The sequence below is a fragment of the Dreissena polymorpha genome, chromosome 5 (assembly GCF_020536995.1).
Source record: "Dreissena polymorpha isolate Duluth1 chromosome 5, UMN_Dpol_1.0, whole genome shotgun sequence".
NCBI classification, from domain to species: domain Eukaryota; kingdom Metazoa; phylum Mollusca; class Bivalvia; order Myida; family Dreissenidae; genus Dreissena; species Dreissena polymorpha.
Window position 1 is genome coordinate 32,264,040 of NC_068359.1, and position 26,892 is coordinate 32,290,931.

The 26,892-nt window shown below is 37.8% G+C and overlaps 3 protein-coding genes across 8 annotated transcripts in view; 2 read left to right on the forward strand and 1 right to left on the reverse strand.

Moving 5' to 3' along the window:
- The first annotated feature begins 3,391 nt into the window (after positions 1-3,391).
- LOC127881788 (uncharacterized) lies at positions 3,392-6,143 on the forward strand. 2 transcript variants are annotated; one of them, XM_052429931.1, is made up of 5 exons: positions 3,392-3,539; positions 4,293-4,349; positions 4,700-4,878; positions 5,121-5,367; positions 5,820-6,143. In XM_052429931.1, the coding sequence occupies exons 1-5, from the start codon at positions 3,455-3,457 to the stop codon at positions 6,053-6,055; spliced, it is 804 nt and encodes a 267-aa protein (XP_052285891.1). In that variant the 5' UTR covers positions 3,392-3,454; the 3' UTR covers positions 6,056-6,143. The 2 variants fall into 2 exon arrangements, with proteins under 2 accessions (XP_052285891.1, XP_052285892.1); XM_052429932.1 differs by having other exon boundaries at positions 4,296-4,349.
- Positions 6,144-8,642: 2,499 nt separating this feature from the next.
- On the forward strand, positions 8,643-11,997 carry LOC127881790 (uncharacterized). Its single transcript, XM_052429935.1, has 3 exons — positions 8,643-8,767; positions 9,109-9,218; positions 10,326-11,997. Exons 2-3 carry the CDS (start codon positions 9,131-9,133, stop codon positions 10,832-10,834), a joined length of 597 nt encoding a protein of 198 aa, XP_052285895.1. The 5' UTR covers positions 8,643-8,767; positions 9,109-9,130; the 3' UTR covers positions 10,835-11,997.
- Positions 11,998-14,862: 2,865 nt separating this feature from the next.
- Positions 14,863-26,892, reverse strand: part of LOC127881763 (ubiquitin-like modifier-activating enzyme 1) — a 44,043-nt gene continuing 32,013 nt past the window's right edge. For all 5 annotated transcript variants that reach the window (XM_052429885.1, XM_052429886.1, XM_052429888.1 and 2 more), the window contains exons 24-25: positions 18,043-18,143; positions 14,863-16,195 (exon numbers count right to left, since the gene is read on the reverse strand). In XM_052429885.1, coding sequence (XP_052285845.1) covers positions 16,060-16,195; positions 18,043-18,143 — 237 coding nt within the window. In that variant the 3' untranslated portion in view covers positions 14,863-16,059. The remainder of the gene's footprint in view (positions 16,196-18,042; positions 18,144-26,892) is intronic.

A 26,892-nucleotide genomic window follows, 5' to 3' on the forward strand; every position in this document is an offset into this window, starting at 1 on the left:
ACAACACAGCTATTATCCATGTATTTTTATGGTTGTCAGTCATAGGCCCTAAGTACTATCCCTATCACATATAGAGCGCGAAGCGCGACACGTATTATGGATTGTAACAATGAGTTGCGATAAAGGAAGTAGCCGCTTATCAAGAAGGAGCTGTGTCCCAGCAACCCTTTTTCCTAGCGTCAAGCACTCCTCGGAGGTTTTTTTTAAGAACCACATATAGAGCGCGAAGCGCGACACGTATTACTATCCAGGTGGTATGTGCCCTTTAGCTTTATCCGACCATCACGTCCAGTTATCTTCCTTAGGAGTTGAGAAATTTTGAAATCGTTGTTCGAAGTCCAAAATTTTCATCCGATTGTTCCCAAACTTGCACAGGTTTTTTTTATCAATGAGGACCCAACTCAAACTCTATATGAGCAATATCGGACCATAAGTCCAGAATTATGTCTCTTTGAATTTAAAAATAAAAGTGAAAAACTGCTTGGTAAGGTGATTATGTCAACATTTTTCATCATATTCTCTCCAAACTTACAGTGTCTACATATCAATGAGCATTTTTACCTCATTTAAAATGAGAAACATCGGGACAATAAGTCCAGATTTTTTTCTATTAAATTTGACAAAATAAACAATTTCCACTTGTTTAAAGGGGCCTTTTCACAGATTTTGGCATTTTTTAACTTATTCATTACTGTAAATGCTTTATATCGATAAATGTAAACATTGGATCGTAAAAGCTCCAGTAAAAAATCAAGAATAAAATTTACAAGAAATATCTTTAAAAAAGATATACGGCGTTGATTGTGGTTGCAGTTAATGAAAAGTAAAGACTTCAATGAATGAGATCAAAGATAGCGAATGTCTTTTTCTGTGCAGTTCTTAGCTGCAGCAAACGCAGTACGGGATGTTACGCGGAGTTTTCGGCTTATTTTACATTATTACAAATTGCTGGTCATAAACGCATAGATACAAAACAGAAAACCAAAAGAAGAATGGAAGTGAAATTAAAACATATGAGTCAACCGGCCACACGCGAAATCCGTACATATTTTAAATATTTATACGCGCGTTCTTCGAACCAGGGACCTATACAAACTATGTTTGTATAGGTCCCTGTTCGAACAAACCTGTTTTAGTGGTTTGTCTGGCGTTGCTATTTGATTCGATTATTAACAGTATCGAGAATCATTGCGCTCATGCTTAATTCATTAGTCAATATGATGGCATAATTCTTGTTAAATTAATTAAAAAATAATATTTATTATGGTATTGTTGTAAAACACATTAAGTATTATTGACATACCATATGATATCGCTGGATATCTTCATTTAACATCTGTCTGGTCTAATTCCAGTTCACCTAGTTCACGCTATAGCGTCTTTAGCGTCTTTATTATGTAACGATTATTTTCCTGGCCGCGAACTCCGATCAGCACATAGGGTAGAGACGCAGCGATGACCTGTACGTAAACTCTGACATTCACTCACAGTGGCCGCAAATTGACCCGATATACCTCGCGAGTTGAAATGCAATGCATTAAAGTGAGTCTTCGCTTCCACTGCTCTCTATACTTTAACATGTTAACATGTTGACAGGAATATGGAAGTTAGTACTAAATATGAAAACATAGCCTTTTAAGTGCAAACGTTCTCGCGCTGAAAATCTTCTGAAAATAAAAGGTGGACGCACAAACTGTATTGATGTCGAGATTGAGTGTAAAACTGTTCTATCTATTAAGCCTTTTCATTAGATATAAAATTGTTTCATGCTGAACACGCAGTAAAACAGTGTTACAAAGACGCGGACATGTTTCCACTGTTCTGGTCGTATTCTCAAATCAGCCAATGCAGTCAATGAAGTGTATTCATCTGTACTTGGCCGCGGGAAGTTTTATTTGAATTCTATTGGACGCTAACAATGGTCAGGCTAAGGTGAAAAGCTGGCTTAATACAGCTTACGCCGAAAAAAAGGAAAAGAACATTGCCCGGACCAGGTTTCGAACCAGTGACCTCTGCAGTCCTGCCAGAGTCCTGAAGTGAAAACGCTTTAGCCTACTGAGCTATTCCGCCGTTTACAAATTCATAATGTATTTTATACGTTATATAAGCAATCTTCGTAGTTTCAAAAAATTTAACGACAAAAACAGAACTCTCCAAATTATTCAATCGTTTCGCGTTGCAACGCTTTATAATTTTTAGCTTTTAAAATCGTCAAAAGATGCATATAATGGCTACTGTATATTAGACCATGGTAAATGTTCAGTATTACTGTTTCCTCACAAATATCATAACTATAACGAAAATTTGCGAATCTGAAACAACTTTTTTCAATTTTGTCAATTTACCAAAGCGTGAAAAGATCCCTTTAAAAGATTTCACATCTTTCGTCTGAATCTTTCCAAACTTGTTAAGTGTTTTTATATCAGTATTACTCGAACCCTATTGAAAATGATTAATATCGGAGCAATACATCTATTATGATCTTTTACTTAATTTCAAAGTATTGTGAAATGCAGCTTCTTTATGCAATTTACAGTTTTAATTCATTTATTTTTCAAACTTTTACAGTGTTTTCATGTCAATGAGTACTCAACCCCTATCGTAAATGAGCAACGTAAGAATAAGTTCAGAATCATCTCCCATTGAAGTTGAGAAAAATATGAAATTATGCTCACAAGATGAAGCAGATTTTTTAAAACCTACACAGTTCTGTTCCATTAATGAAAACTGCACACGGATGCCAGAAAAAAAGGAAACCAATGTAAATAAAATGAACTATGAAATATTTGGGGGTTACAACACAAAATCATAGATAATGGTTATTTTGGGGTTATAACACAACAACATAAATAATGGTCTTGTGGGGGTGATAACACACAATTATAAATAATGGTTATACCAGTATCTTTTTCTATTTTGTTTAAAATAATCGGCCAATTTATTAATATTTACAGTAGAAAAAAAATCGTTCCATGTAACTTCATTGAGTGCCTTTTACACTGAAATTCCCGACGCCTTTTGATGCTTTGCATCAATACTTATCTTGTTAAAATACTATACTCAATTTATAATATTGTGCGCGGCGAACTTTTAATCTTCAATCGTTAAACGGGAAACTGAGATTTTCTGTTCACTGTACATACATTATCGGCCCTGGGAATTTGTTGTCATCTTTACTTTGTCGTCTCATCATTTGTTTGATCAGTCCCATGATAAAACATCAGACAGGATACATTTTCATTAGCGAGGACGTTATCTCCCTGAATCAATCACTGTAACGCCAAAAAAGGAAAATAAACAGTAATGACCGTTTTTCGCCCTTCCGTTCCATTCTGTCCCGTCCTGTCTCGGGTTCTATATAAGGATGCTCCGACCCGAGGTGTTCAGCATTGCGTTGGAACACTCAGACACCTAGATTCAAGTGAACAATCAGTAGTGAATACGAGCATTCAACATGAAGATTCTCCACTGTCTCGCCATCGCGTCGGTCTTGGTTGGTCTTTCAATCACAGCGGCTGTATCAGAGCAACAGGAACCAGGTACGGAAAATGTGATATAAATATACTTCAATCGTTCATTAACAATCGATTGGTCATTGTCGGCTCGGGTACTATTCAAATGTACCCCGGGTAGTCTTAAGTAAACTTTAATGTACCCCGGGTACGGAAAATATACTGAGGCGTACCCGGGAATTCTAGCGCTAAATTTATCGTTGTCGTTTTTTTTCAAAATTAATTATGTTCATATTTATGTCAATATTCTGTAAAATATCCTCTACATTATCTAAACTTCTGCTCAAAACAAATTTCGAAGAACTTCCGAAGCGTATTTTACGACATCGGATTTTTGGCGGAAATAAACTCGGGTTCAGTCTAAATTGGCCAGGTACATGTAAGTATATTTTCCGTACCCGGGGTACGTTTTAGTATACTTAAGAGTGCTCGGGGTACATGTAAGTAGTACTGACCAATCAAGCTTCAGTAACGCAATTGGGTCATTGTCGACCTGAAATGGCCCACAAGTCACCTGGGGTGACTAGAAGCCGATTCTTGTCACCCTAGGGTGCTTCAGTAACATATCGTTTATTGCATTGTGTATTCCAAAGTTAAACACATCAGAAAGAACGTACGTTGTTTTTAAGAACGTTAAATTAAGAACACGTTCATGTGGCGGTAATATTACCTTAAAGTTAAAAAAATAATTAAATTTAGAACACATGCATGTGGCGGGAATTTTATTATTGAACTATCTAAAGGTTCATCTATTCATCATGTCTCGTCCTCTTATTGTAGCAGCCGAGCAGTCGAATCGGGCGATCGTGCTGCCTGGTTCCCCGCTGAGGACTGGATGTAAGTGGTAACACATACATGAGCTGATGTTGACTAGACCGTTTAAGTATATTTATAATTCTTAAAAAAATGCAGCAATATTCAAACCACATATCTCTTAATAAAAAAAACAACACTGAAATAAACAATAAAAATCAAATTAAAATTCGCTCATAATGGTATGTTAGCGATGGATTTTTTATATGACAAAATCTTGTAACGTTAAATACTACGATGGTTGGGTTTAGTGCGAAATAATCGCTACTAATTCATATTTCTACCGGTAATTCAAATACAATTATTGGATGCCAAAAAATATAATAATTTTTTAGTTAAAATAAAAAGAAGGTTACAATGATCTGCGTTCCCAGGTCAATGGCAGGTGAACAGCAACCCGTGCGTGAACAACCAGCTCCAGCAGCTCAACTTCCCCCACCCGACCGACAGCGGCAAGTTCATCCAGTGCGGCATGTACGAGCGGATGTTCATCGTGCAGTGTCCGGCCGGGGAGGTGTACGAGCAAGCCACGGCCACCTGTGTCCAGCCACAGGTATCTGACCCATATTTGACACATGAAGTTATCTTGAAATGAAAAATTTATATATTACATGTGTATATGGTCGAGGATCGCCTTGCCCAATTTACCTTTGCTTTTTTATGTATGGTTTCGTGTATCATGCAGTGTTTTTGTAGCTGTTCACTTTCAAATGATACCTCAAATTTAAACATACTGAACGTATATGCTAAAGTCATTCACAGATTTGTTCACAATAACTTTTTATTTAATACCAGCTCATCAACCAACCACAAGTAGTCAACATGGTCTCCGGCTCGATTAGCGTGTGTTCCGTGCAGAACCTCCAGTCCGGTCGTATCTTCTTCGCGGTGCCCGGCGACAGCCGTCAGTTCATCCAGTGCGACCAGAATGGCCAGGCTCGCTACCTGTCGTGCCCTGGCCAGCTTACATGGGACCAGAGCCGACAGTCGTGCGTCGTCTACTCTAACGGAGGAGCGGTTGTAAACCCTGCTTCAATATCCGGTAAGTATTCAACGTGCATACGACATTTTTCCAACAAGAGCCGCTTCTATTGACATAAGCAGTACCGTCACACTTCTCTGTTTGATGAATGAACATACAATGTACCTACGTCGATAAATACCGATCGATTGTAAACAGGTAGACGTAAACGTACGTGTCAGTGGCTTGTTTGACTATTTATGGGCACGTTTGTAATAAATGGCCCGTGCATATATCGACACCGGCAGTCAAGGGGACGCTTGTTAACAACATGCATTCGTTTCAACAAAAGAACAAAATAAGATTGATATTTAATGAATTTCCCACTACCGATGCACATGTATATAAGTATCTAGCAGATTCCACAATCTTAATGTATTCTATCAGTTAAACGAGACTACCATTATTATGAAGGCTTTTAATATAGTTATATAAAATATCTCGTATGGCACGACTAAGCGTTGATATTTCAGGTTATCTCACCGGAAACAGTCCATGCACCGCCCAAGCCATCGCAGCCAACACCTTGTTCTTCTCCCACCCTGACCCCACAAAGTTCATCCAGTGCGATATGAACGGAAACGCCTTCGTGCAACGGTGCCCTTCCGGTTTGGTCTGGAACCAGTACCTGGAGACGTGCGCCTCTCAGCTGGCGACCTTCACCTTGGCGGGGCAGAGCCAGCTCCTTTACCCAAACAACCAAGGCTAAAGCCCAACCGGACCGTTTGCATTCATTTCGTCACATATACTGAACAATGTGAACTTTACTTAACGGGAATAAAGAACCGAAAGCATCATTTTTATTGTGTTATTTTTCTGAATACGACAAAATGTATTTCATCATACGACTCCTTTACGGTTTCGAAATAAAATCATGTATGCTTTAACATTATCTATATTGGTTTATACTACTATTGGTTGTTACTATGCGCATAATGTTATTCTTAAAATAGTATCATAATGGAAAAAAAACCCTCTTGCTCATGTTGTTCTTAATTCTTTACATTTTATTCGAAAATAAGCGGCGTGAAAACATTCGATAAAGCTACTATTAATCCATAAACAAACTATCATAATTGTATGCTCCGTTATTTAAAAATAGTAAAGCATTCCCCTGGAATAAGCATGACCTACGTTCCAATGAACATTAGAAATCATGGGCATGATCGTCGTAATAGTCATGGATAACCATCAAATAAATTACAACTTCTAAAAATTGGAAAAAAAAACATGAACGTTCCAGCGCTTCTTTAGGGTTTTTCGTTAAAGTCACTATGCTTTGAGGAGGACCGATACTACTGCAGTATAGGAATCGGGGAATTTCGTTAAACTTTATAACAAACATAATACTTATGTTCGACTTATTATGTAAGGAGCGATTCCTTGATTCATTGTGAACACATACAGTGATTTTCATGAAATTGCTTCTTCTTCTGCTTTTGTACAGTGCAGGGCCAGTTACGGCGGAGGCACCGGGTGTGGAGTGCTAGTAGCACTGTGGGCGGGCTGTATCGAAGCCCTCAATTGTCTGTGCACATGCGATGTTGTTATCAAGGTGGTTCCAATCCACCACAGTCTTTATAAAACATGAGTTTTTGTACTGCTCAGTATTGACCGATTTCACTTTCAAGCCACTGTTGTTTTTAATGCTGTAGCGTTCAATTATGTTTGTTGTTTTGAAGTCTTTGTCGGTTTTAACTTTCACTTGCCTCTTGTTTTTTGCTGGTTGAATGTATTCGTCCGGTTGTATAGCTGGCACCATCCCCTCGATCACTTTGTATAGGAAGATCAGCCGGCTGGATCTTCTGCGATCTTGGAGTGGTGGAAGTTCAAGGTCCTTAAGCATCCTTGTTACACAGCCTTCACTTCTATCATAATAATTGTTTGTTATGAAGCGTACTGATTGTCTTTGCACGCGTTCGATCTTTTCTGTCATTTTGAAGGTAGGGGTCCCAGATGATAGCCCCATAGTCTGTCAATGATCTGACCAGGGAGATTTTGATTTCTAATTTCCGAAACCATGTCCAGAGATCCAGATAAGGATTTAGTCGAAAGGATATGTTGCCCCCTGATATTATTGTTAAAGCGTATTTTACTCCTTTGTTTCAGCCATAAAGGGTACTTAAGAATATTGAGGGATATTTTCTATTTCCACGGATAACATACATATTACGTGGCGTGTTTAATCTAGAAATATATTATTTGTTTTTATATTAATAAATGCAAAGGAAAAAAGTTAAAATGGTGATATGAACAGACTTTCATTAAAATATTCCCGCTGGAGCCGCTGGTCGCTTAAAACGTCCCTTTTTAACCACAAACATGATGGGCCGCCATTTTGATTACAAGCTTGTTTTGATTGACTTACTTTTGATTCAAATGTTAACTTACACTAATTGTCGGCTCTGGTACTACTTACATGTACCCCGGGTACTCTTAAGTATACTTACATGTACCCTGGGTACGATAAATATACTTAATCGTACCCGGTAAATATTAGATTGTACCCGAGTTGTATTCCCGCCCAAAATCCGATGTCGTAAAACGCACTACCGATTATCTTAAATAAACTTCTCTTTTTAAAAAAACTGCATCAACATGCTTTTTGAGTATGGGTTTCGATAATATAGAGGCCATTTTACAGAAAATTGACATAAATGTGAATATAATTCATTTCAAAACAAAAGCCGGCAACGACCGATTTAGCGTTAAATTTCCCGGGTACGTATAAGTATATATACCGTACCCGGGGTACATGTAAATATACTGAAGAGTACCCGGGGTACATGTAAGTAGTACCCGAGCCGACAATGACCAATCGAGCTCAACTGGATTATTGGTAAAACCGGTTACGCATGTTAATTGATTAAAAATACGTACCAAGCTTTGTATTGCGGGCTGAATTTTAATGCGTTTTTGTTTTAATTTTCCAATGCGTAAATACGCAGATACGCATCTTATCTGGAGCTCTGAACTGTGTCAGTAAGCAATCGTCTGCAAATAATCTGATCTGCATTCTATACATAGATGGTGACGTCACTACGTTATTGTCAGTAAGACCGGTGTGACACAATGATCTGATCTGTGAGTGTACTGCAACACTGCCCAGAGATCTATTAACTTATTGTTGATTGACACGTATCTGCACTAATTTCGTGGAAAATATTTTTCTCTTAGGGTAGGTCAAGAAAGCTTAGAGTGGCGACCTTTACAATACACAATTTAGTTCTGAGGAATCTTGACTTGACACTTTTTAGTTTCAATTTGATTTCTAAAAATAGAACTCATCTTGGTTAGGCAATGCTTTTCATGGCCTGCTTTTCATGCAAGCTTTTGTTTGTTTATGATGATTTCCTGGTTGTGTTAATATTGCAAAATATTCATCATTAATTTGTTAAACATACAAACACACGCTTATCAAGTCAGTTACACTAGATAAAATAAAATAAACTATAAGTTACTATGAAAAAAGGTTAATCAGTAATGCGTATCACTTGTAATGTTAATGGTTTACTTTCGGTTTCATAAAATTTTAAAATCAATTATTTACTGTTATTATTTTTATTTGAAAGCTTTAGCAAAGAAATCATATAAGTGACGCGTTCGAAGTCAGTTTCCTATCATATGGAGTGAAAAAAGGCAATAATATTTTAATGTCTCAAAAGAAAAGTTGACATTAGTTCCATTTTCTAAAAGTGCCCAAAAGTGAAAATGAGTACTACTTTTAATACTAGTTACCCGACTTATATTCACTTTTTTCAGGATGAAATCATAAGACAAAAACATGCCTCACATCTTTTGTTACCAGGCAATTTTTCTTGCCACTGGATGTCTTCCTGTTTATGGCTACGCTGATCAACTAGAACAAGACGGTAAATGGTTTCATTTATAGTTAATATACATTTACAATAATTAAATATCCCGTATGCAAAGTTTGACTGTTTTTTAGCTATTTTTTTAAGAATGCTGCTTTGTTTCGTATGTATTTTTCATGCCCTCACAGAGTGGGAGGCTTAACAATTGCACCTGTCCCTCCGTCCGTATGTTATGTATTACATACATATGTTCCAAAGTTTGTGTTTTTAAGTCCTGGCTCAAACTTTAGAAGTTGAATGAACTTAATTTGTAGTTGATGTTAACCCTTTACCACTAAGATAGATATTTTTATGCCTTTGTAGTTCCTTAGAAAGTTACATTTAATAAAAGACCTTTCTTACTAGATTCAAATTTTAAAGGCTTTATTTCCAACCCTAAGATACCGATGAGCAGCAAACAGCATAAAACCTGAACTGACTGCAAGTAACTCGCAGGCTGTTCTGGTTTTATGCTGTTTGCACACAGCAATTTTCACTTTGCTTCTAAGTGGGAAAGAGTTAATTCAAGGCATTTTTGCTAAGTGAAGTATTATGTTCCTTTGTCTGTTTTTCCACTAGAAAAGGTTTAGTTCCTTAATTTTTAGATTATCTTTGTGAAACAAGGTTGGGCTGTGACGCGTTTTGGCAGAATAAGAGTATGGATCTTTGTCTGTGTCCTTACTCCTTTACTACTATAGAATATGCAGTCCCAAAATTAAGTGTTTTTAACTACTATTTAACAACTGGGTGAATCAGGCTCAGTTTACTGCAATCGGTTTTTGCAGAATTATGTCCCTTTGCCTATTTGCCCACCGTAGAAAATATAGTGGCTTTGTCTGTGTCCAAACGAATGTTGTAGGGGCGTCAGTGTTTGTGACACATTTCTAGTTATACGCCTGTTTAAAGTATAATTATTATGCAGTAGTGATGTTTTTGTGTGGAGGTATGTGTACAATGTAGTCAAAAAAGGGCATACATGTAATTTTACAAGTTAATGTGAGTTTGTTTAACACTTATTTATACAGCCTTAAGATTTCCTTCACAGAATAACACTGTTACAAAACATTTCCTTGTTGACACTTTTCATTATGAAATCTCTAGTGTTGTTTTGAACTTTTATTTAAGGTGGATTTACAACACACACGCTTGTATTGGTTGGAGCAATTATGGTGAGTTTAATAGTGCTCATATTTATTCTCACATTATGTGGTGGATGTACACCAATGGAGGTAGGAAGTGAGAGCCATTCAGCGTCCAGTGGAAACAAAACTCACCATTCGAAGCAATACAGTGCTAATGCAACTGATGTTAATACCCGCATACTGACATCGGGCACTACACTAGCCAATGATCCATACATTCCTGACAACCAGCAACAGCTGCCCTATTCCTCACATCCGCAGACTGCCCACACATTTACTGGCTATCAGGCTCAGGTCCAACCAGGACCTGGGGGTCAAGGTCACACACTGTATACAGGTGGTTACCAGGCAACAGGTGGTTACCAGGCAGCTGGGTCAGGAGCGCACAGGGCCGTGTTTAACTCTGAGCCACCGCCACCTAGCTATTCAGAGTCAGTGGTTGTGCCGCCTGAACACAGATCAACTGCCCCTCCACAGCAGTATGGCTGGTGAAGACTTTTATATTGTTGAAGGGACTTGTTCACACATTTTTAAAAATGTGTCATAAAATTATAAATGTGTTTACTAACAAATCTATATTTTTTAAAATTCTAAACCATTTATAAAAGCAAGAGAAAAAGTTAAATTAATACATTGACGCCCTAGGGATTCAAACCTGGGGCCCCTAGAAGCAAAAGTTATCGCAATACTGTTGCGCCACTGGAATCATTCATGCTATGTTGTTAACATATTTTAAAATTATTGAGAAAAAGTGTTACAAGCGTTATGTTATTTGAGCGATTTAGAATAACAATCATCCATTATGAACCAATATTTTAAACATTTTATTTAGTCAGGATTGTTATTTTGCTTGTGTAAAATGATTTGTATTTTTTTTTTTTGAATCTCTTACAATCATTTTGAAATTTGTCATTTTAGCAAACTGTCAACAAGTCCCTTTAAGGGCACAGTTTTACAATCAACAAAAGCTCATACATTGTACAATTGTTTTATATTGTAGATATGTGACAGCAATCGTGATGACGATAATTATTGTTGTTTACAAGAAATTGTGATCTGTTAAATGTGTTCTTAGTCTGGAAGAGTGAAGAATAATTTAAAGTCCATAAACACTCAAAATCAAGGAATATTGCGTACAATATTTCAAAAATTAATGTTAACACATAACAAATCAATGTTCCTTACAGCAATAGTAAAAATTTCAACACTAGATGTGGTCTGGTAACATAAATTTAACACGATACAAAATGCTCGTTTTTATCTTTTGTGTCATAATATATTCCATGTGAATTTCAGGCTACAATATCTGAACATTTACGAGCAAACGCGATTGGCTTTGCACAGCTTCGGAGGCAGGATGGAGTTCTTATGAATCCGTCGCTCTATCGACGTAAAATCTATGTTACCATACCTCATCTAGTGTTTAAATTTTGGCTACGGTATTCATTGAAGGTTGCTTTTTTCACACAAAGATTGTTCAGTGCTAAATGTGATTTTGTGGTTGTGTTATTTTATATTTCATGCTCAATAACGATGTATGTTAAAATGTTACGTTTGCTTTGTCCCTCCCCTCTCCTTATTTAGGATTGATGTATTAGTTGGCAGTCAAGTTTCTGATTTTTGTTACTGTTTTAATAAAATCTTCATCAAAATTGTTCAGTTCTCTCTTGATGATTTTGACGTAGCACAGTAACTGGCTTAGTTCAGCACAGCACTTGTATTTAAATTCACATGTAAAAAGGAAGTTATTGACTGTTAAAACTAGTTTTTGAAATCTGATAAAAATCATGTGACTGTTGGTAGACCCATATCTTTAAGAATGCTGTTTTTTTATTTAAATTTAGAAAAAGCATGTAATATCTTATGTGCATGTTTTTTTTTTCATAATTGAATAATAAAGCAAATTTTACTTGATCCTTCCATGAACTGAGTAAGATATTTTTGTAATGTATATAATATTTAATTCGTATCATTGTTTTCATCAACTTTACCTGTATATCCGTTTTTTAATCAGGTTTTCCAAAGGAAAAAAACTGGTTATTAGATTGGCGAATGTCGGCGGGCAGGCGGGCTGGCGGAACAAGTTTGTCCGGGCCATAACTTTGTCGTTCATTGTGAGAATTTAAAATCATTTGGCACATTTGTTCACCATCATTAGACGGTGTGTCGCGTGAAAGAATTACGTTGATATCTCCAAAGTCAAGGTCACACTTTTGAGTTCAATAGTAAAAAATGGCCATAAATGAGCTTGTCGTGGCCATAACTATGTCATTCATTGTGAGATTTTAAAATCATTTTGCACGTGTTCACCGTCATTGGACGGTGTGTCAAGCGAAAGAATTACGTCGATATCTCCAAGGTCAAGGTCGCCAGGACTAATAATAGATTGAATTTGAAACAAGGGGGTAACTGTGAACACAATCAGTAACAATGCTCATTTTGAGTTGTCTCCCTTTATCAGACTTTTTTCCAAATTGAAATCAAGGTTGCCACGAGTACAAAAAGATTGAATTTGACACAAAGGCTGTAAAAATGCACATCAGACTTTTTTTTTTCAAATTGAAAACCTGGTTTTGTGACAATGTTGACACTTACATCGTCTAAAAAACAACTTATAAATGTAGATTCCAGTTTTATATGCTTTTAAGTTTTTATTGCATATTTGTGCTATTGTTTTCAAGCACTAAAACATGGACTAGGGCATTAATAAGGCAATAATCATTTTCTGATCAAAAGAGTTATCTATGGGACAAACCTTTCCAAATTTAGATTGGGCAGTAATGTGGCATCTAGAGTGCTCACAAGCTTTTCTTCAATTTGACCCAATGATACACCACTTGAACCAATTTTCACACAAAAGATTGGGAAATGAATGCAGTCTCTAAAGTTTTCAAAAGGAAAATGTTGACGACGCATGACAGACAAAATGGGATCCCAAAAGCTCACCAAGTTGTGCTCGGGTGGACTGAATATTGATTGATTGGGATAACTAAACCAATTGAACTAAATTTTTACAGCCCATTTTTTTGTTCCAAGGTCTGTATTAAAACAAGGGCTTTTGTAAAATAGCATGCCCCCCATATGGGCTGTCAGTTGTAGTGGCAGCCATTGTGTGAATACGTTTTTTGGCACTGTAACCTTGACCTTTGACCTAGTGACCTGAAAATGAATAGTGGTCATCTGCGAGTCATGATCAATGTACCTATGAGATTTCATGATCCTAGACGTAAAATTTCTTGAGTTATCATCCGGAAACCATTTTACTGTGTCAAGTCACTGTGACCTTTGACCTAGTGACCTGAAAATCAATAGGGGTCATCTGCGAGTCATGATCAATGTACCTATTAAGTTTCATGATCCTAGGCATAAGTGTCCTTGAGTTATTATCCAGAAACCTTTTTACTATTTTGGGTCACCGTGACCTTTGACCTAGTGACCTGAAAATCCATAGGGGCCATCTGCGAGTCATGGTCAATGTACCTATGAAGTTTCATGATCCTAGGCACAAGCGATCTGGAGTTATCATCCGGAAACCATTTTACTATTTCGGGTCATCGTGACCTTGACCTTTGACCCAGTGACCTGAAAATCAATAGGGGTCATCTGCGAGTCATGATCAATGTACCTATAAAGTTTCATGATCCTAGGCATAAGTGTTCTTGAGTTATCATCCGGAAACCATTTTACTATTTCGGGTCACCGTGACCTTGACCTTTGACCTAGTGACCTGAAAATCAATAGGGGTCATCAGCGAGTCATGATCAATGTACCCATTAAGTTTTATGATCCTAGGCATAAGCGTTCTTGAGTTATCATCCGGAAACCATTTTACTATTTCGGGTCACCGTGACCTTGACCTTTGACCTGAAAATCAATAGGGGTCATCTGCGAGTCATGATCAATGTACCTATGAAGTTTCATGATCCTAGGCATAAGCGTTCTTGAGTTATCATCCGGAAACCATTTTACTATTTCCGGTAACCGTGACCTTTGACCTAGTGACCTCAAAATCAATAGGGGTCATCTGCGTGTCATGATCAATGTACCTATGAAGTTTCATGATCCTAGGCCTAAGCGTTCTAGAGTTATCATCTGGAAACCTTCTGGTGGACGGACGGACATACGGACATGTGCAAAACAATATATCCCCTCTTCTTCGAAGGGGGGCATAAAAAAAAAAATCTTCAAATTCACAAGAAAGACTTTCTTGTCATTACGCTTAAGATCTGTCTTTTTGAGAACACACATTTCATGTATCGTTCCTCTAGGCTTCTCAACCTGCTGTCAAAACACGTTTTTTTTACCTTCTCATTGGAATTGATTCTAAAATTATAAGGGTTGATCTTTTATGATGGGTTCACATTTTACAAAACCTTTTATTATAATCATAATAATATCAATCAAAAGATTTACATGTAATAAAAAAACTCACTAAAATATTAGGTTGCAGCTAATTTCAACTACCATCCCTGCTGTGGGACCCAAACAAGTTTTTTTAGGGATGGCCCAATAACAATGCAGCTATTTCAATGTTTATTTTCATAGAATACACATGGCCAATTACAGCCAAGAAAGAATAAATGTGTAAATCTAAGAAGTAACAAATACACAAGCCTTGCATACAACATTTAAATGTGAAACATGAAACAACACTCAAAAATTGCTGGAAAGAACAGTTTTAAGAAGACCTTAGTAAATATTCATTTTAACTGACTCAATAAATAAAGGAAAATTCTTCAAATACCACACAAAAACATCGGATGAATTTCATCATAGCTAAATAATTTTTTACAAAATTCTGTTTACACTGTTCATGCTAAAATTTTGCAGTTTTGCCTGAAACACAAGATTCACACATTACAAAACACAAGACATAGCACATTTAATTCCATAGCACTTTTGATGTATACACATTTATAAATTACTACAGTCAAACATCACATTTCAAAGTTGAATTGTTTCAACAACACATACACTTTCTTAGCCTTTTCAAACAATTTTGTTACTGTTTGAGATACACAATGTATGAAATTTTTTGTTTTAAATTTAAGTTATTTGTCTATGCAGGATAAACGATTTCTATATACCTTATACAAGTGTTGTTATTGAATATCAACAAAATGAATCAAGAGTAATTTGCCTAACATAAACCGTATGAAAAAGATGGTCTTCTACTCATTGAACCTTCATTTTTAAATGTCACAATAAGGAATGATCACAAAGCATGACCACTACAGTTTATTCCAACACCAATTGAAGACCACATGTCTGCCACTGATAAAGCACTACTTGTCAGTGACCACATCTAGTGGGCCATGTCTGCCACTGATAAAGCACTACTTGTCAGTGACCACATCTAGTGAGCCATGTCCTGGGAATACTAGGCTAAATGCAAGTGTTTTAAGTATCGTCCATTATTAGCCTGTTCAGTCTGCACAGGCTAATCTGGACACAATTTTCCACTTTTACAGAAATATTCATTTAAAAGAAGTCTTCTAAACATCCAGTTTTGACGGACAGCAAAATGGCTAAAACTATTAGGATACAGTTAAGCACCACTATTTAAAGTACTGACCCTAATTAGCCTGTGTGCACTGCACAGGCTTAACTGGGATGACACTTTACGCACATGCATTAAGCCCAGTTTTCCCAGAACCAATGCATGAGTGTAGTGATTGTGTGTGAGAGCAGTGGAATAGGGAGCCAAGGGGCTGTGTCTATGGCAGTTTGTACTGCACGTATGGGACCTCCACGTCCTCCCCCTCGGTATCGTTGCAGCATAGCTCCAGCACCAGGGCCTTCACGTAGCTCGGAATCTTCTTCTTAGACACCCTCTTCACGACCTCGGACATCCTGCAGCAAAATGGCTAAAACTATTAGAATACAGTAAAGCACCACTATTTAAAGTTGTTGGGACTTTAAACAATAAACATTAGTTTGAAATAGGAACTTGGGGGAAAAAGGAACTTTTGAAATAGGAGAGTTTGAAATAGTAATGTTCTCTTCTGCACCACTATTTCACCACTAAGTCCCACTATTTCACCACTAAGTCCTTGGGACTGTAAACAAAAGTTTGAAATAGCAATTTTTGAAATGAGGAAGTTTGAAATAGCGATGTTCTCTTTTTTTTGCACCACTTTTTTCAAGTCCCTGGGACTGTAAACAATAGGTTGAAATAAGAAAGTTCTAAATATCAATGTTCTCTAATGTACTAAGACTGTTTATGGTAAAATATGTAGGTTTGCTCTTACACACATTAAGTAGATAATATGTGTACATAGATATGTGTCACTGCATTTGTAGATATTTGAAACAAGAGGACCAAATGCCCTAAGGTTTTTCATTGGACTGGAACGATTAGCAAATTTAGCCAAGATGTTGATGAAAATGTTCTGAACAAGGTTCATGAACATAGAACCAACAAGGGACAAAATTGTCACAAAACCAGGTTTTCATTGTGAAAAAAAAATCTGATAAAGGGAGAAAACTCAAACTGAACTTTTGAAATGACCAAAAAAAATTAACCCCCTTTGTAAGTTTTTTTTTTTTTTTTTAAATCTATTTTTAGTCGTGGCGACCTTGACATTGGAGATATTGACATGATTCTTTCGTGGGACACACTGTCCCATGATGGTGAACAAATGTGCCAAATGATTTTAAAATCTCACAATGAATGACATAGTTATGGCCAGGACAAGCTCATTTATGGCCATTTTTGACCTTTGAACTCAAAGTGTGACCTTGACCTTGGAGATATCGACGTAATTATTTTGCGCGACACACCGTCCAATGATGGTGAACAAATGTGCCAAATGATTTTAAAATCTGACGATGAACGACATAGTTATGGCTCGGACAAGCTCATTTATGGCCATTTTTGACCTTTGAACTCAAAGTGTGACCTTGACCTTGGAGATATCGACGTAATTATTTCGCGCGACACACCGTCCAATGATGGTGAACAAATGTGCCAAATGATTTTAAAATCTGACAATGAACGACATAGTTATGGCCCGGACAAGCTTATTCCGCCAGCCCGCCAGCCAGCCCGCCCGCATTCGCCAATCTAATAACCAGTTTTTTCCTTTGGAAAACCTGGTTAAAAATGAGAATTCTAGAGCTTTTACAAGGTTTCACTTTAATCATGTAAGTAAATGCACCCTGGGGCCATGTTTTGTTTTTACTTATCAAGTTTTTTGTCCAAGGACAGACTGATGGTCAGACTTGACGTCCAAGGCTATTCCAATATACACTCTATTATTTCGTGTTTGGGGATGTAATGAACAAAGTATACCCAAGTACACCTTATTCTACAAAACATATTTGACCCATATATGGACAATGTTTTTTGTGTGTTAAGTTTAGAGTTGACACATTTTGCAACATTCCCAATTGTAAAAAGTATGTGTTTTTTTCTCAAATGACTGCCTAAAATTCCCCAATATAAAGGTTTCAAAATATAAGAATTAAATAATGATAAATAAATTTTACATATTAAGTTTTAGTCTCCCTATCCAGCTGCATTAGTAGAGCATTAGAAAAAATAAAATTGAAAACACTTTTAAAGTATTTCTCAGTAAAAAAAATACCACAATGACAATACCCGAATTATAATCAAAACACCATGACTTTTCCAAATCAAAAGGGCCCCAACCCCATTTCCAAAATGTTGGAAAAAATCAATAAAGAAGGCAACTCACGGCAGCCCCATCCTCTCGGCCCTCTTGGCTGGGGGCATGAAGAATGAGTACAGCATGGTGACGCCCTGGGACAGCATGGTGATCTCTAGCTTGTGATCATTCTGTAACAAAACAAACATTCAACCCTTCACATCTCTGTGCTCATTCTGTAACAAAACAAACATCCAACCCTTCACATCTCTGTGCTCATTCTGTAACAAAACAAACATTCAACCCTTAACATCTCTGTGCTCATTCTGTAACAAAACAAACATTCAACATTTACATCTCTGTGCTTATTCTGTAAGAAAACAAACGTTCAACCCTTGACATCTCTGTGCTCATGCTGTAACAAAACAAACACACAACCCTTCACATCTCTGTGCTCATGCTGTATCAAAACAAACATTCAACCCTTCAATTCTTTGTGCTCATTCTGTAACAAATCAAACATTCAACCCTTTACATCTCTGTGCTCATTCTATAGCAAAACAAACATACAACCCTTTACATCTCTGTGCTCATTCTGTAACAAAACAAACATTCAACCATTCAATTCTTTGTGCTCATTCTGTAACAAAACAAATTTTTTAAATAAAATTCATTTTAATTATTAAATACTTACCTGTTATCGTATGCTTATACTTTCCAAGGGGAAATAACTCATCCGGAATTTTAACTGGGAATCCGCCACCTCAATACCGTAATACAGGCCAGGTTAAACATAGTGCAATGCAACCTAGCCAAAAATCGGTAACCAACCCTCAATATTCTTTCAATATATATACAAAAATATTAATCGAATAGCGGGGTGGGAGGTGGGATTTTTACCGATAACAGGTAAGTATTTAATAATTAAAATGAATTTTATTTAAAAAATTAGTTTTAATGTCATAAATACTGACCTGTTATCGTATGCTGATTTTGCAGCTGCGGTGGGAAGGTTCGTATATATTTTCCCAACACAGTAGAACCCATAAACAGGGTTATCAGCTAATGATATCAAGTAACCTTCGTTAAAACGGTATTAATTATGACTTCTCGGACAGATTAATATGTCTATGTCGTAAAGAAGACACTACCGTTAGTGAAACCACAACAAGCCCAAACGTATACAAATTGTATTGTTGGCACTTCAGAAAACGAAGATAAAAAGATGACAAGGTGGTCGGATTCCTCCAGTAAACAGCTTAGAGCACGTCAAAAAGTGGGGTGTGATTAATATATGCCCACAAAACAGACAGAGCTCTTAATTCATGCGGTCAGAACCTAAAAAAGGAATGAATCCTTAGATAGGATAAGATTAACTTTCCTTAGTCGAGGTCTAACCCCGAGAAATAGAAGCCGCAGACACATCTCCCCCCCTTTTTTGGGGAAATGAAGAGTGTCTTTGAGAACCTCGAATGGACTTCTGACTAACACTGCTGAGATAGAACTTCAAAGCCCTGATTGCCCAAAGAAGTTTATCCTCATCTTCAGGACTACCAGTTTAAGAAAACTTGGAAACTTGAACGTAGAAGCCATATAGAGGACTTGATATTAAGCAAGGAATCCTGGCTGACACAACAAAGTGAAAACGACAATAGATCCAACTGGAATTGGTCGTATTCAACAGAAAAAGCATGAATTTCACTTCTCCGTATGGTAAAAGCCATAATAAGAAGGAAAACCGTCTTAAAATTATATTGGAACTGTTAATAAGCCTGATGAAAAAGGTTCATAGGGAGCTCATTAAGCATCCCAACATGTTACACAAGTCAAAACCGATTAAGAAGGTAAAGGAACAAAAAACATAGTGTTGACGTTCCATAGTTTGGATCAGTTCCAAAATAGGTAAGACAGCACAGAGTTGCGATGACTTACACAAAACAAGGTATACGAAAGCATAATCTCTATCCTTTGATGAAGAAAAGAACAAATTTCTTATCATCAAGAAAAAGATGAGAAAAACCTCTATGTATCTAGCAGAGTGATTAAGGTAATAACTATGCTCTCAATTACCCAGTAAAAAAAATGAATTTCCATAGAACCTTTATACAGTTCTGATGGAATTATCCTTGCACAAGTAACAAGGATTGAAACTCTAACAGAAAAACGTTCTTCTGTAGAGATAACTAAAAGTTATTAATGGCCAGACATGTAGTGGCACATGTTTGGATCAGTAAAAATATATCTCAGTGAGATATGATATTTGACCTGTGAAGAAGTTTCCTGAAAATAATTGTACAGGAGACTTAAAAGGTCGTAGAACCATAATCCCATGGTTCATTAAGTATATTTCATGAAATTATGGCAAAAACTCAGTTATTGCAAAAACTCACCAAGAAGGCAAGATATTCCAGTTTATGTCAATGGACGAATGTATAACAATCGCACACCCTGCTGGATCGATTTCTGTGAACTGCATTGTTGACGTTGTTCAGCATACTGGTATACACTGCGATATACGATCGCATAACGCTAGTTATAATAATAACTAGCGTTTGATGATAAACAACATTCTTTGATATACTATGTACACCATGCAACTCGTCTGCAACTTCACTGCCGCGCATGCGCAATTACATTATTGAACCCAACGGAAAAATAATTCGAAAGAAAGAACTGCAGGACAAAACGTCCAACAGGGCGTTGAGACGAACTGGTATGAGAAAGACGATAGAGAAAATTTGTTGTTCTTGCAGAGAACGAATAAGTTCCTGATTTCCAGTTACAAGGAGTGATAATATGATCACCTCCGTGTCTGTAGGTAAACCACGACCGATGTGTGATAGTTGAAACCATCACAAATGAATCGTGAAAATGTGTTGTAAATGAAAAACAGCTAAAAAGAATTTTCGCTTTTCAAGATGTAGATGTGCAGGTGATATTCATTAGGATACCACATAATTGAGAAAATCAAGATACGTTGTTCTATGTGATCGTCCATAACCTTCTCTGCTCACATCTGTATAAGATGTAAGGAAGGTTGTGGTAGAATAAACTATATTCTTGCCAAGATAATCTTCTAGTCTAGACACCACTGAATAGTGGTAAATAATGACAAAAAGATGGAAATCTGTGTCATTAAATAATCCCGAGATTAATACAATTATCTTAAAAATAAAGCTGAAACGGACGTAAGAAAAGACGTCTCAGCAGAAGGACCGGTGACCGGACCGGTAAATACCGACCGGTGACCGGAACCATTTGTCAAGGATGGGTGGGCAAAGAAACCACGGCAAGCCGAACTTTCCCACTCCAAACACACTTGAAAATTGGTACAATAGGACAGTGTTTAACACTTATAAGTTTATGACCTATCTACAGAATATAGCCTCTTCTTGAACCAATAACAGGCGCCTTTAAAATCCTGGATAATACAGGTCGCGAAGTCATCGATTTGCGAAGTACGGAAATATGATTGATAGTGGTACCTCCGGAATCGGAGGTGTGATGGCAGAAAAAGGTGAAAACCCTAGGGGTAACCTTAAGCGGGTCCACGCTTGCCGGTAGAATGCATGGAAGTCTTAAATTCTGACTTGATTAATCCATTTACTTCAAGACTTCTAACCGGGACGAATTCCGAAAGGAATACAACCAGTTATAGGAAGACGGCCTGTTATGGCCAGAAGTGTAATAGAAGAATAACTTTAAGATGAGGTCCCTCCAGATCCTAGGATCTAAGATCTGAGTTCAATAGGTCCTAAGCCATCTACAAGACTGTAGCCGCTATGCGGTCAATCTGATATGCAATCCTATGTATCAGAACTCTTGTTGATTCCAGTAGCTTGAAAATATGCACTGCCGTAGGAGCAATAGAAAAGCAGAAGTCGATACAAATGTCGTCTTGCTAATCCTGCTAGCGTCATTAATGTGTCCCAACTGTTCCGTGACACTGACTGCAAAGTCTGTAGCCGACAGGTAAAGGCGGTTAAAACAATTCATCCTTCGGGTCTAGAACATAAATTAATAGAGGTCAAATAGTAATGTTCGACCTCAATGCTAGTCTCCGAGCCCACTTCAGCCGATCTATCTGCAAGACCAGTAGTCTGCATGTAGCCGGTTGAGATAGAAGTACAAATAACAGATATAGCATGATTTGGTAACCGTCGCCAGTAGAACATCAGTATTGAAAAACACAAAAAGTCATGTAGATTGTTGAATCCATAAAATATAGTATTCAATACAATCATAGCCAGGGGTATACAACTATGTAATGTAGACGATACCCGTGATACTAAAAATTGACCGATGAAAACACAGTGGAATACCGGTAATTGGTAAGTGGTGACCGAACCGGACCGGTCAATGACCGGTAACTGTAGCCCGGTGAACGGACCAGTCATAATATGACCGGTGACGTTACTAGTTAAAGACCGAAAAATGTTGGAATCCATATGGTCTGTTATCAATGTCAAGCACTGCTCGGAAAAGAAGATCATGCCAAAAAAAAAAAAAAAAAAAAAAAATCCAATCCGATGGCGATGAGACATCACTTATTCTGACCGGTGATCAGTGATCGGTGATATGACCGATGAATGGTGACCGATGTCCGGTGATCGGGACCGGTATAATATAACTGCGTCAGAATGGAAATATCTGGTGCAGAAGAATGACCATCCACGAAGTCATCTGATAATGTTAACCGGAAAACAACGGTAGATTATCAGTATTAATAGGCATAAGTGTCCTTGTAGTCGTAGTGGAGAAAAGAACAGCTTATCCCGAAGCCTGAATGTTGAACGAACTAGTGTTCGTATACAACTACGGCTCGGTGACTGCAACATGTGTGGATGCCATAAGAAGAACCATCACACGTGGAATGGAGACATGATATTCCTAAAGGAATAAAATGGAGAACGTCAATATGACCAGTAGGTTCATTAACGCCTACGTGAGAAGTGGCGACATCCATATATAAAATGGAGAACGTCGATATGACCAGTAGGTTCATTAACGCCTACGTGAGAAGTGGCGACATCCATATAACTTCGATGCCGAAATATTGTTCGGCTATGCTGGAAATATTGTCTTCTACAATATTGTCTCCGTGAGCATTGACATGATCGCTTACGAGCGTATCAACGCCGAGAACTGCTCAATGAAGGAGAGGTATGTTCGATAATTATCCAGTGGTGCTCAATGCAGTCCGCTGATGTCTACGTGAAGGTTGACGACGTCCTCGTTTCCTGCGATGTCGAGATCTGGATCGGCCGAGATGTGGATCGGCTGCGATGAGACCGAGATCTTCTAGAATAACGTCTCCGTGAGTGACGACGTGATCGCTTACGAGAGCCGCGACGATGAGAACTGCTCGACGAAGAAGAGCGTGTCCGATGTCTAATCCTTGATGAAGACGATGTTTTCAACGAAGAATAGGAGAATTATTCAATGAAGAAGACCGAGTTCTTCTTCTTGACCGGTGACTGGTGTTATCGGTGGCAGGCCTAACTGATGACTGTTGACCGGTGACCGGAGCGGTGATCAATGACCGGACCGGTGACCGGACCGGTGACATGACCGGACTGGTGACATGACCGGACCGGTGACATGACCGGTGACCGGACCGGTGACATGACCGGTGACCGGACCGGTGATCAATGACCGGACCGGTGACCGGACCGGACACATGACCGGTGACCGGACCGGTGACATGACCGGTGACCGGACCGGTGGCATGACCGGTGACCGGTGACATGACCGGTGACCGGACCGGTGACATGACCGGTGACCGGACCGGTGATCAATGACCAGACCGGTGACATGACCGGTGACCGGACCGGCCGGACAGACGTTGATCAATGGTCCGTGATCAACGTCCCCGGTGACGTACCGGTCATATCATGACCAGTGTTGTCACCGGATAATGACCGTATGGCGGATGCCAAATGGTCCGGCATTGGTCGATGTCCTTGACCAATGCTATCGGGCAAAGACCGGCTGACGGGTGTCGCCATATGGTCTGATGTTGACCGACTGTCTAAGAGACTTAGCATAGTACGGTCGCGATCGTGCCCGATACCCGGTGACTGATACTGCAACTATCATCCATGATCTGCGAAGTCACCGGGTATTTATCCACTCTTGTTTCTGCGACCATCATGTAGTCGAATATATGAAAAACAAGAGCAAAGCATATTCAACCATAAACTGGTCACAGACCAGATTATCATACGGCACATAAAATCATTATTTGACCATAATGAAAATTATAATAATACTGCCGTAGATCATAAATTAAACAAAAGTTTAATTCAAAACAGATGAAAAATAAAATGACGATCAATTAGATTGTCATACGGAACGTTAAAATCATTATTGCACACAATGGCAAATGATAAACAATCTGTCAATAGAAGAACACGCTTTGCACGATCTCGTAACACATTAGAAGAACATGCTTTGCACGTTCTAGCAATGTATTAGAAGAGCACGTGGTCGTTCGCGCCTGAAAACACCCAGCATGGTAGAAATAACCATTGTTCGATAAAAACAAATTTTTAAATAAAATTCATTTTAATTATTAAATACTTACCTGTTATCGTATGCTTATACTTTCCAAGGGGAAATAACTCATCCGGAATTTTAACTGGGAATCCGCCACCTCAATACCGTAATACAGGCCAGGTTAAACATAGTGCAATGCAACCTAGCCAAAAATCGGTAACCAACCCTCAATATTCTTTCAATATATATACAAAAATATTAATCGAATAGCGGGGTGGGAGGTGGGACTTACCGATAACAGGTAAGTATTTAATAATTAAAATGAATTTTATTTAAAAATTTGTTTTAATGTCATAAATACTGACCTGTTATCGTATGCTGATTTTGCAGCTGCCTTGGGAAGGTTCGTATATATTTTCCCAACACAGTAGAACCCATAAACAGGGTTATCAGCTAATGATATCAAGTAATCTTCGTTAAAACGGTATTAATTATGACTTCTCGGACAGAGTAATATGTCTATGTCGTAAAGAAGACACTACCGTTAGTGAAACCACAACAAGCCCAAACGTATACAAATTGTATTGTTGGCACTTCAGAAAACGAAGATAAAAAGATGACAAGGTGGTCGGATTCCTCCAGTAAACAGCTTAGAGCACGTCAAAAAGTGGGGTGTGATTAATATATGCCCACAAAACAGACAGAGCTCTTAATTCATGCGGTCAGATCCTAAAAAGGAATGAATCCTTAGATAGGATAAGATTAACTTTCCTTAGTCGAGGTCTAACCCCGAGAAATAGAAGCCGCAGACACATCTCCCCCCCCCTTTTTGGGGAAATGAAGAGTGTCTTTGAGAACCTCGAATGGACTTCTGACTAACACTGCTGAGATAGAACTTCAAAGCCCTGATTGCCCAAAGAAGTTTATCCTCATCTTCATGACTACCAGTTTAAGAAAACTTGGAAACTTGAAGGTAGAAGCCATATAGAGGACTTGATATTAAGCAAGGAATCCTGGCTGACACAACAAAGTGAAAACGACAATAGATCCAACTGGAATTGGTCGTATTCAACAGAAAAAGCATGAATTTCACTTCTCCGTATGGTAAAAGCCATAATAAGAAGGAAAACCGTCTTAAAATTATATTGGAACTGTTAATAAGCCTGATGAAAAAGGTTCATAGGGAGCTCATTAAGCATCCCAACATGTTACACAAGTCAAAACCGCTTAAGAAGGTAAAGGAACGAAAAACATAGTGTTGACGTTCCATAGTTTGGATCAGTTCCAAAATAGGTAAGACAGCACAGAGTTGCGATGACTTACACAAAACAAGGTAAACGAAAGCATAATCTCTATCCTTTGATGAAGAAAAGAACAAATTTCTTATCATCAAGAAAAAGATGAGAAAAACCTCTATGTATCTAGCAGAGTGATTAAGGTAATAACTATGCTCTCAATTACCCAGTAAAAAATGACTTTCCATAGAACCTTTATACAGTTCTGATGGAATTATCCTTGCACAAGTAACAAGGATTGAAACTCTAACAGAAAAACGTTCTTCTGTAGAGATAACTAAAAGTTATTAATGGCCAGACATTAAGTGGCACATGTTTGGATCAGTAAAAATATGTCTCAGTGAGATATGATATTTGACCTGTGAAGAAGTTTCCTGAAAATAATTGTACAGGAGACTTAAAAGGTCGTAGAACCATAATCCCATGGTTCATTAAGTATATTTCATGAAATTATGGCAAAAACTCAATTATTGCAAAAACTCACCAAGAAGGCAAGATATTCCAGTTTATGTCAATGGACGAATGTATAACAATCGCACACCCTGCTGGATCGATTTCTGTGAACTGCATTGTTGACGTTGTTCAGCATACCGGTATACACTGCGATATACGATCGCATAACGCTAATAACTAGCGTTTGATGATAAACAACATTCTTTGATATACTATGTACACCATGCAACTCGTCTGCAACTTCACTGCCGCGCATGCGCAATTACATTATTGAACCCAACGGAAAAATAATTCGAAAGAAAGAACTGCAGGACAAAAGGTCCAACAGGGCGTTGAGACGAACTGGTATGAGAAAGACGATAGAGAAAATTTGTTGTTCTTGCAAAGAACGAATAAGTTCCTGATTTCCAGTTACAAGGAGTGATAATATGATCACCTCCGTGTCTGTAAGTAAACCACGACCGATGTGTGATAGTTGAAACCATCACAAAGGAATCGTGAAAATGTGTTGTAAATGAAAAACAGCTAAAAAGAATTTTCGCTTTTCAAGATGTAGATGTGCAGGTGATATTCATTAGGATACCACATAATTGAGAAACTCAAGATACGTTGTTCTATGTGATCGTCCATAACCTTATCTGCTCACATCTGTATAAGATGTAAGGAAGGTTGTGGTAGAATAAACTATATTCTT

Coding starts and splice junctions, on each gene's coding strand:
- LOC127881788 (XM_052429931.1), top strand. CDS start 3,455: ATGAAGATTCTCCACTGTCTCGCCATCGCGTCGGTCTTGGTTGGTCTT. Junction 3,540..4,292: donor ATCAGAGCAACAGGAACCAG/GTACGGAAAATG, acceptor CTCTTATTGTAG/CAGCCGAGCAGTCGAATCGG. Junction 4,879..5,120: donor CCACCTGTGTCCAGCCACAG/GTATCTGACCCA, acceptor ATTTAATACCAG/CTCATCAACCAACCACAAGT.
- LOC127881790 (XM_052429935.1), top strand. CDS start 9,131: ATGCCTCACATCTTTTGTTACCAGGCAATTTTTCTTGCCACTGGATGT. Junction 9,219..10,325: donor TGATCAACTAGAACAAGACG/GTAAATGGTTTC, acceptor CTTTTATTTAAG/GTGGATTTACAACACACACG.